A 12026-nucleotide genomic window follows, 5' to 3' on the forward strand; every position below is an offset into this window, starting at 1 on the left:
TCAGGTAACTGGAATTGGAAAATGATTTACCACAGGTATCACAATCAAATAGTTTTCCCCTAGTATGAATGCATTTGTGTTTAGTAAAATCACCATTTTTAGTGAATGATTTACCGCAGACATTACAAAGATATGGCTTCTCACCTGTATGAATAAGTTTGTGCCTTTTCAAGTTACCTGCATCAGAAAATGACCGACCACAGATATCACAATGATATGGTTTCTCACCTGTATGAATACGCTTGTGTTTATTTAACTCACCTCTTTCAGAAAATGATTTTCCGCAGATATCACAGTGATATGGTCTCTCCCCACTATGAATGCGTTTGTGTTTAGAAAAATTACTATTTTCAGAGAATGATTTATCACAGATATCACAATGATATGGCTTCTCACCTGTATGAATTCGTATATGCCTTTTCAAGTAACTGGCATTGGAAAATGATTTACCACAGGTATCACAGTTGTATAGTTTTTCCCCAGAATGAATGCATTTGTGTTTAGTAAAATCATCATTTTCAGAGTAAGATCTGCCGCATATTCCACAGCTATAAGGATTCTTGTCTGTATGATTACATTTGTGACCAGTTAAATCACCATCTTCAGTGAATGATTCACCACAGATATTGCAACGATATGCCTTCTCTCCTGTATGAATATCTCCATGATAACTGCTATTTCCAGAGAATGATTTACCACATATAACACAGTGATATGGTTTTTCCGCATTATGAATGCATTTATGATTCTGGCTATCACGATATGGCCTCTCACCTGTATGAATATATTTGTGCCTTTTCAGGTTACCAACTTCAGAAAATGATCTGCCGCAGGTATCACAATGATATGGCTTCTCACCTGTATGAACACGCTTGTGTTTGGTCAACCGACTGTTTGCAGTGAATGATTTATCACAGATATCACAACGATATTGTTTTTCCCCAGTATGAACGCATTTGTGTTTAGCCAAATTACTATTTTCAGAGAATGTTTTACCACAGGTATCACAACAATATGGCTTCTCACCTGTATGTGTAGGTTTATGATTATTCAAGGGATTAATCATATCATACTGATATGGGTTTACTCCAGTATGAAAACATTTGTGACTAGTCAGGTGACTATTAGAAGAGAATGATTTACCACAGAAATCACAATGGTATGGCTTCTCACCTGTATGAACACGTTTGTGATTGGTTAAGGTGCAATTTTCAGAAAATGATTTACCACAGGTTTCACAGCGAAATGGTTTTTCTCCTGTATGAATGCGTTTGTGACTGGTCAAATGACTATTTATAGCGAATAATTTACCACAGATTTCACAATGAAATGGTTTCTCACCTGTATGAATACGGAGGTGTTTAATTAAGTTACTGCTCACAGAGAATGATTTACCACAGATCTCACAGTGATATGGTTTCTCACCTGTATGAATACGCATGTGCCTAGTCAGGTGACTGCTTTCAGAAAATGATTCACCACAGACATCACAATGATAAGGTTTCTCCCCTCTATGAATGCGCTTGTGCTTAGTCAAATGACTATTACGAGAGAATGATTTATCACAAATATCACACTGATATGGCCTCTCTCCTGTATGAACACGTTTGTGTTTAGTCAAGCAACCATTTTCAGTGAACGTTTTACCGCAGATATCGCAATGATACGGCCTCTCACCTGTATGCGTACGTTTGTGTTTAGTTAAGGCGGTCCTGTGTGAGAACGGCTTACCGCAGATATCACAACGATATGGCTTTTCTCCTGTATGCGTACGTATATGACAAGTCAAGTAACTCCTCCGGGAGAACGAATTACCACAGACATCACAGGAATATGGTTTCTGGCTTGGGTCAGGATTTTTTGGTGCAGTTAAATCATTCATTATGAGAGAATATTTATACAAAAAAGTTGATCTATCGATGAACGCTACTTGTAAATGTATCGTTTTCCTTTCGTTGATAAAAGTATCAAAGGCACATTTGAATGAAGGGATCCCTTTTCTGTCAACTCGGTGTGATATTCTGAAAATAAGAAAAAAGAAGCGGTAAGATAAAGACAATAGTTAAACGACATAGTAATAGAAAATTATGCTATCAAAATAAATCATCTTTTTACAGATCTGCGTAGGAGTGGCTGTGTGGTAAGTAGCTTGCTTACCAACCACATGGATTTGGTAGACGGAAACTGAAAGAAGCTCATCGTATATGTGTATATATATATGATTGTGTATGTATGTGTTTGTGTGTCAGTCTTTGTCCCCCCCAACCCCAATATCGCTTGATAACCAATGCTGGTGTGTTTACGTCCCCGTAACTTAGCGGTTCGGTAAAAGAGACCGATAGAAAAAGTACTAGGCTTACAAAAGAATAAGTCCTGGGGTCGATTTGCTCGACTAAAGGTGGTGCTCCAGCATGGCCGCAGTCAAATGACTGAAACAAGTAAAAGAGTAAACTTAGCGGTTCGGCAAAAGAGACCGATAGAATAAGTACTGGGCTTACAAAGAATAAGTCCCGGGGTCGATTTGCTCGACTAAAGGCGGTGCTCCAGCATGGCCGCAGTCAAATGACTGAAACAAGTAAAAGAGTAAAATCCCAAAGGTGGGGGGGAACCCTCTTTACATCCGCCACATGAATGTGTTGTTTATGATGGAAAATATTGAAAACCATCAATACATAGGCGTAGGAGTAGCTGTGTCGTAAGTAGCTTGCTTACCAACCACATGGTTCCAGGTTCAGTCCCACTGCGTGGCACCTTGGGCAAGTGTCTTCTACTATAGCCTCGGGCCGACCAAAGCCCTGTGAGTGGATTTGGCAGACGGAAACTGAAAGAAGCCCTTCGTATATATATATATATATAGGTGCAGGAGTGGCTGTGTGGTAAGTAGCTTGCTAACCAACCACATGGTTCCAGGTTCAGTCCCACTGCGTGGCACCTTGGGCAAGTGTCTTCTGCTATAGCCTCGGGCCGACCAGAGCCTTGTGAGTGGATTTGGTAGATGGAAACTGAAAGAAGCCCGTCGTATATATGTATATATATATACAATATATATGTATATATATATATATATATGTATATATATATATATATAAATTTTATATAGAGGGCATTATACATACATGCCACACGCTAAGAGGGACAATAGTCATTTCTACCAAAATATTACTAATCCCACCGAATGCAATTTTCAAGTAAGACATTTAAAAAATATAGACCTGTATCACAGTGATTTCATACTTACGTATCATCAGCAGGCCTGGATGTATCATAAATAAACGACCTGCCCGCTTAAGCCGATCAGCTAATGATCAACATCAACGAAGCACATGGGTGAGTTTACATATATTACATCCTGTAAATGGCATACTTTTACGAATTGCATTTCGGGAAAGGAAAAGTTTTTTCGGAATAAAAATTTAGCAATTAAGGACAACTACTTAATAAGGAAAACTTAACAAGAAATTGTCAGGTAGATAGCATGAAAACCTCATAAGAGAATAAATTTCGAAAATAATTATTTCTTATTGAACATATTAATTTATATATAGTAATATTTTTGGTAGAAATGACTAATTGTCCCTCTTAGCGTGTGGCATGTATGTATAATGCCCTCTGGCATGTATGTATAATGCCCTCTATATATAAATTAATATGTTCAATAAGAAATAATTATTTTCGAAATTTATTCTCTTATGAGGTTTTCACGCTATCTACCTGACAATTACTTGTTAAGTTTTCCTTATTAAGTAGTTGTCCTTAATTGCTAAATTATATAATATATATATATATATTATGTATAATATATATATATATATATAAATAAAAACTTACTTGGAGAAGAGAAACGACGCGTGCGTTCGGTCATATAATAACAATATAATAAATAAATAAAATATATGCATATATACATACATATATGTACGTACTTACATCTACATGTATATATACAAGCATATATATATATATATATATGAGTACAGGACACCACAAATAAACGTAGAACACGAGAAACGAAAACACACACACATATATACACACACACATATACATACATATATATACACACACACATATACATACATATATATATATACACACACATATACATACATATATATATATACACACACATATACATACATATATATATATACACACACATATACATACATATATACACACACACACATATACATACATATATACGTATATATATATATATATATATATATACACGTACATATATATATATATATATACACACACACATATACATACATATTTTTATTTTCATAAGAGCTAAAAACCACTATGTGGACAGCCATATGCTACAAATAGATCACCTACGATCAAACTACAGTAGGTGATCTATTTCTAGCACATGGCTGTCCACATAGCGCTTTTTAGCTCTTAAAATACACACAGGTATTACAATTTTCTCTGATTTTTCAGATTCTTGTATGCTAGGCTACTGGTTTTAAATTGATATTAATTAAATTAATATTCAATTTATCTCCCTCATTACTTAAATGTTGAGTGGCTGTGTGGTAAGTAGCTTGCTAACCAACCACATGGTTCCGGGTTCAGTCCCACTGCGTGGTACCTTGGGCAAGTGTCTTCTACTATAGCCTCGGGCCGACCAATGCCTTGTGAGTGGATTTGGTAGACGGAAACTGAAAGAAGCCTGTCGTATATATGTATATATATATATATATATGTGTGTGTTGTGTGTGTGTGTGTGTGTGTGTAGATATGGTTTTGTGTCTGTGTTTGTCCCCCTAGCATTGCTTGCGAAACCGATGCTGGTGTGTTTACGTCCCCGTCACTTAGCGGTTCGGCAAAAGAGCCCGATAGAATAAGTACTGGGCTTACAAAAGAATAAGTCCCGGGGTCGAGTTGCTCGACTAAAGGCGGTGCTCCAGCATGGCCGCAGTCAAATGACTGAAACAAGTAAAAGAGTAAAGAGTAAAGAGTATATGTATGTATGTATGCGTGTGTGTATGTTTGAAGAAAAAACAACAAATATCTTACAAACTGTAGAATTTTTTCAATAAAGCCAAGAGAAAAAGATGTTTTATAAACACATTCTACCAGTATACGAAGTTTAAAAGTGTTTAGTTACGTGGAAATTATTTTAAAAAACTGCCGGTCAAACCGAAAAGATCCGAAAATTGACCTTTAGTTCAACAGAATATCTGAAAAAAAGACGAAAAAAAATTTTCACTGAAGGCCAAAGGGGTCTAGTTGGGCCCCGAGGACCCTATTTCATGCTATAATATCTATGACTGGAAATTTTTAACTCGAAATTTCTAGGTATATATATAAACCTTTGACAATAAAAGCCATCATTTAAATAAAAAATACAAAACATTGCATAATTTTAAAAATTTTCTGGGGTCCCAAGGGTCACCGCCAGCCCAACTCACCGTATTCGGACTTAAATTGCAAGTCAGTGCCCGGCAATTAACGACCTTAATTAATAATTTAATTCGGTGCTTGGTTTAAGTGTTGTAGAAGTTATTGCCCTTTATATGATTGTATTTCTTTAATTCGCCAATAGATGGCTCTTACTGACTGGCTTGGTTTCGTTTCGGTGGTTTTTAGATGTTTCCTTCTGTCGACAATTTTATTTTCAAATTTTTGGAAAAAAAATATTCCCCAGATTATTTTAAGAAGGTTTATTCGGCAATCTTTCGTCTCTAGTAGACCTTTCCGTCGATTTCCGTAAAAAAAATTTTTTTTTTTTTTACAGGCGCAGGAGTGGCTGTGTGGTAAGTAGCTTGCTAACCAACCACATGGTTCCGGGTTCAGTCCCACTGCGTGGCACCTTGGGCGAATGTCTTCTGCTATAGCCCCGGGCCGACCAATGCCTTGTGAGTGGAATTGGTAGACGGAAACTGAAAGAAGCCCGTCGTATATATGTATATATATGTATATATATATGTGTGTGTGTGCGTGTATGTTTGTGTGTCTGTGTTTGTCCGCCTAGCATTGCTTGACAACCGATGCTGGTGTGTTTATGTCCTTGTCACTTAGCGGTTCGGCAAAAGCGACCGATAGAATCAGTACTGGGCTTACAAAGAATAAGTCCCGGGGTCGACTTGCTCGACTAAAGGCGGTGCTCCAGCATGGCCGCAGTCAAATGATTGAAACAAGTAAAAGAGTAAAAGAGTATATGGGTTTGCGGGAACTTTTGAAGTAATGAGAGCGAAAGAGACTAAGAGAAAGCGATTGTATGACGAGGGAAGTTCTTTTGAAGTTACCGTGCATGGGAAGCATTGATGTAGATGTGTGTGTGTGTTTGATGGGTGTGTGGGAGACAGTATGTTGTGTAAGTGAAGTGCTTCTGTTAGTGTGTGTGAAGAGACAGAGTAATGTGTGAAAGAAAGAGATAACTGAAAGTTTTTACTCGGTGTATGTGTATATGTATGTATATTACTTCAAAAGTTCCCGCAAGCCCATATGTAAAAAAAAAAAAAATTTTTTTACGGAAATCGACGGAAAGGTCTACTAGAGACGAAAGATCGCCGGTTTATTCATATATTCCACTCTATCATTGTTTCGAGCAGACAAGTTGACGGTACTATTTAAGAAGAGTGGTTACGGTGTGCGCACTCGCAAAACACGCGCATCCGCACTAGCTAGTCGTGACTAGTCGATCCTTACGTTGTTTTTTTTTTGTGTTTTATTTACTTTACTCTTTTACTTGTTTCAGTCATTTGACTGCGGCCATGCTGGAGCACCGCCTTTAGTCGAGCAAATCGACCCCAGGACTTATTCTTTGTAAGCCTAGTACTTATTCTATCGGATCTCTTTTGCCGAACCGCTAAGTGACGGGGACGTAAACACACCAGCATCGGTTGTCAAGAAATGCTAGGGGGACAAACACAGACACACAAACATACACATATGTATATACATATATACGACAGGCTTCTTTCAGTTTCCGTCTACCAAATCCGCTCACAAGGCATTGGTCGGCCTGGGGCTATAGCAGAAGACACTTGCCCAAGGTGCCACGCAGTGGGACTGAACCCGGAACCATGTGGTTGGTAGGCAAGCTAATTTACCACACAACCACTCCTGCGCCTACTTTGTTTAAATAAATTATTTACTTGGTGAAAAATAAATTATTTATTTTGTATTTTATTTACTTTGCTAGGTGGTCGTTGTAGGATCGACTAGTCACGACTAGCTAGCAAGGATGCACGAGTGCACGCACCGGGACCACTCTTCTTTAATAGTACCCAAGTTGGATCTTTTCCGTTTGAACGGCAGTTTTTTCTAGCGGTGTCATATGAAATTGTCACCCATAATTATGACCCTAGTATCGATCTATTGCATTTCAATCTGTTTTAGGGTTAGGGTTAGAGGTGGGGGGAAGGGTATCTTTTTTTTTCTTCAGAAATGTAAATAAACCCAATCTGTTTCTTAAACGAGGGACATATTCATACGGCACAGAATATTTTTTACCTCAATAGACGTCATTGATTGGTTGAAATTGCAGAAACTGAAGAAAAAAAACAACAAATATCTTACAAACTATAGAATTTTCTCAATAAAGCCAAGAGAAAAAGATGTTTTATAAACACATTCTACCAGTATACGAAGTTTAAAAGTGTTTAGTTACGTGGAAATTATTTTAAAAAACTGCCGTTCAAACCGAAAAGATCCCTTTTTTCTTCAGCAATGTAAATAAACCCAATCTGTTTCTTAAACGAGGGACATATTTATACAGCACAGAATGTTTTTACCTCAATGGACGTCAGTGATTGGTTGAAATTGCAGAAATTGAAGAAAAAAAAACAACAAATATCTTACAAACCATAGAATTTCCTCAATAAAGCCAAGAGAAAAAGATGTTTTATAAATACATTCTACCAGTATACGAAGTTTAAAAGTGTTTAGTTACGTGGAAATTATTTTAAAAAACTGCCGTTCAAACGGAAAAGATCCCAAATATCTTACAAACCATAGAATTTTCTCAATAAAGCCAAGAGAAAAAGATGTTTTATAAACACATTCTACCAGTATACGAAGTTTAAAAGTGTTTAGTTACGTGGAAATTATTTTAAAAACTGCCGTTCAAACGGAAAAGATCCCAAATATCTTACAAACCATAGAATTTTCTCAATAAAGCCAAGAGAAACAGATGTTTTATAAACACATTCTACCAGTATACGAAGTTTAAAAGTGTTTAGTTACGTGGAACTTATTTTAAAAAACTGCCGTTCAAACGGAAAAGATCCCAAATATCTTACAAACCATAGAATTTTCTCAATAAAGCCAAGAGAAACAGATGTTTTATAAACACATTCTACCAGTATACGAAGTTTAAAAGTGTTTAGTTACCTAGAAATTATTTTAAAAAACTACCGTTCAAACGGAAAAGATCCCAAATATCTTACAAACCATAGAATTTTCTCAATAAAGCCAAGAGAAAAAGATGTTTTATAAACACATTCTACCAGTATACGAAGTTTAAAAGTGTTTAGTTACGTGGAAATTATTTTAAAAAACTACCGTTCAAACGGAAAAGATCTCAAATATCTTACAAACCGTGGAATTTTCTCAATAAAGCCAAGAGAAAAAGATGTTTTATAAACACATTCTACCAGTGTACGAAGTTTAAAAGTGTTTAGTTACCTAGAAATTATTTTGAAAAACTACCGTTCAAACGGAAAAGATCCCAAATATCTTACAAACCATAGAATTTTCTCAATAAAGCCAAGAGAAAAAGATGTTTTATAAACACATTCTACCAGTATACGAAGTTTAAAAGTGTTTAGTTACGTGGAAATTATTTTAAAAAACTGCCGGTCAAACTGAAAAGACCCAAATATCTTACAAACATAGAATTTTCTCAATAAGCCAGAGAAACAGATGTTTTATAAACACATTCTACCAGTATACGAAGTTTAAAAGTGTTAGTTACCTAGAAATTATTTTAAAAAACTACCGTTCAAACGGAAATGATCCCAAATATCTTACAAACCATAGAATTTTCTCAATAAAGCCAAGAGAAAAAGATGTTTGATAAACACATTCTACCAGTATACGAAGTTTAAAAGTGGTTTAGTTACGTGGAAATTATTTTAAAAAACTACCGTTCAACGGAAAAAGATCCCAAATATCTTACAAACCATAGAATTTTCTCAATAAAGCCAAGAGAAAAAGAAAAAGATGTTTTATAAACACATTCTACAGTATACGAAGTTTAAAAGTGTTTAGTTACCTAGAAATTATTTTAAAAAACTACCGTTCAAACGGAAAAGATCCCAAATATCTTACAAACCATAGAATTTTCTCAATAAAGCCAAGAGAAAAAGATGTTTTATAAACACATTCTACCAGTATACGAAGTTTAAAAGTGTTTAGTTATGTGGAAATTATTTTAAAAAACTGCCGGTCAAACTGAAAAGACCCAAATATCTTACAAACAATGGAATTTTCTCAATAAAGCCAAGAGAAAAAGATGTTTTATAAACACATTCTACCAGTATACGAAGTTTAAAAGTGTTTAGTTACGTGGAAATTATTTTAAAAAACTACCGTTCAAATGGAAATGATCCCAAATATCTTACAAACCATAGAATTTTCTCAATAAAGCCAAGAGAAAAAGATGTTTTATAAACACATTCTACCAGTATACGAAGTTTAAAAGTGTTTAGTTACCCAGAAATTATTTTAAAAAACTACCGTTCAAACGGAAAAGATCCCAAATATCTTACAAACCATAGAATTTTCTCAATAAAGCCAAGAGAAAAAGATATTTTATAAACACATTCTACCAGTATACGAAGTTTAAAAGTGTTTAGTTACGTGGAAATTATTTTAAAAAACTACCGTTCAAATGGAAAAGATCCCAAATATCTTACAAACCATAGAATTTTCTCAATAAAGCCAAGAGAAAAAGATGTTTTATAAACACATTCTACCAGTATACGAAGTTTAAAAGTGTTTAGTTACGTGGAAATTATTTTAAAAAACTACCGTTCAAACGGAAAAGATCCCAAATATCTTACAAACCATAGAATTTTCTCAATAAAGCCAAGAGAAAAAGATGTTTTATAAACACATTCTACCAGTATACGAAGTTTAAAAGTGTTTAGTTACCTAGAAATTATTTTAAAAAACTACCTTTCAAACGGTAAAGATCCCAAATATCTTACAAACCATAGAATTTTCTCAATAAAGCCAAGAGAAAAAGATGTTTTATAAACACATTCTACCAGTATACGAAGTTTAAAAGTGTTTAGTTACGTGGAAATTATTTTTAAAAACTGCCGGTCAAACCGAAAAGACCCAAATATCTTACAAACTATAGAATTTTCTCAATAAAGCCAAGAGAAAAAGATGTTTTATAAACACATTCTACCAGTATACGAAGTTTAAAAGTGTTTAGTTACGTGGAAATTATTTTAAAAAACTACCGTTCAAACGGAAAAGATCCCAAATATCTTACAAACCATAGAATTTTCTCAATAAAGCCAAGAGAAAAAGATGTGTTATAAACACATCTACCAGTATACGAAGTTTAAAAGTGTTTAGTTACCTAGAAATTATTTTAAAAAACTACGTTCAAACGGAAAAGATCCCAAATATCTTACAAACCATAGAATTTTCTCAATAAAGCCAAGAGAAAAAGATGTTTTTTATAAACACATTCTACCAGTATACGAAGTTTAAAAGTGTTTAGTTACGTGGAAATTATTTTAAAAACTGCCGGTCAAACCGAAAAGACCCAAATATCTTACAAACTATAGAATTTTCTCAATAAAGCCAAGAGAAAAAGATGTTTTATAAACACATTCTCACAGTATACGAAGTTAAAAGTGTTTAGTTACGTGGAAATTATTTTAAAAAACTACCGTTCCAAACGAAAAGATCCAAATATCTTACAAACCATAGAATTTTCTCAATAAGCCAAGAGAAAAAGATGTGTTATAAACACATTTCTACAGTATACGAAGTTTAAAAGTGTTTGTTTAGTTACCTAGAAATTATTTTAAAAAAGCCGGTAAAACGAAAAGACCCAAATATCCACACAACTATAGAATTTTCTCAATAAACAAGAGAAAAAGATGTTTTATGAACACATTCTACCAGTATACGAAGTTTAAAAGTGTTTAGTTATGTGGAAATTATGTTAAAAACTGCCGTTCAAACTGAAAAGATCCCTTTTTTCTTCAGCAATGTAAATAAACCCAATCTGTTTCTTAAACGAGGGGCATATTCATACGGCACAGAATGTTTTTTTTTACCTCAATAGACGTCAGTGATTGGTTGAAATTGCAGAAATTGAAGAAAAAAAACAACAAATATCTTACAAACTGTAGAATTTTCTCAATAAAGCCAAGAGAAAAAGATGTCTTATAAACACATTCTACCAGTATACGAAGTTTAAAAGTGTTTAGTTACGTGGAAATTATGTTAAAAAACTGCCGTTCAAACCGAAAAGATCCTTCAAAATTTGTTATTCTTCTTGACAAACTCTTAGAAGAAAAGGAATTTCAAGAATGCCTTTTATCACAAATCTTCTCAAAATTTCAAAGTAAACTAAGGGAGACCAGTCATGTCTTATTTATAATTCTGTTTAAACGATTGAATTTGGATTTAATCTCTCTATATATAAAGCTGAAGTTGTCTGTGTGTGGCAGGTTTGGTAGCCTTCAACTAACCCCATCTCCTCCGAGACCCTGCGGCGCAAGTTGACCAAAATTGAGAGTATGATAGAAGAAGGCTTGCTCTTCCTTCCGTAGAAGAAAAAATTCAAATCAGACAATGTTAATACCAAAAATTATTTACATCAAAAAGGTGCTTTTTTTTCTATGAAAATCCTGTTTTATTTACAATTTTTTGACTGCTGTGTCACCATTTTTCGGTGTATTTCAACCAGAAAAATGTTCACTTAAAGAGAATAACAAGCTACATAATGCAAAAGTTTTGCTTTTCAAAAATTCCAATTCTAAAGGGTCGAAGCAAACCCGAGCAATGCCAGGCGATACTGCTAGTCTATATATATAAAG

At 34.6% G+C, this 12026-nt stretch overlaps 1 protein-coding gene across 1 annotated transcript in view; it reads right to left on the reverse strand.

Annotated features, from left to right (window-relative positions):
• Positions 1–12026, reverse strand: part of LOC115224960 (zinc finger protein 91-like) — a 34185-nt gene continuing 22159 nt past the window's right edge. The window contains exons 4-5 of the mRNA XM_036513866.1: positions 229–1844; positions 1–8 (exon numbers count right to left, since the gene is read on the reverse strand). Of these exons, the coding sequence (XP_036369759.1) occupies positions 1–8; positions 229–1844 (1624 nt within the window). The remainder of the gene's footprint in view (positions 9–228; positions 1845–12026) is intronic.

The sequence above is a fragment of the Octopus sinensis genome, linkage group LG27 (assembly GCF_006345805.1).
Source record: "Octopus sinensis linkage group LG27, ASM634580v1, whole genome shotgun sequence".
NCBI classification, from domain to species: domain Eukaryota; kingdom Metazoa; phylum Mollusca; class Cephalopoda; order Octopoda; family Octopodidae; genus Octopus; species Octopus sinensis.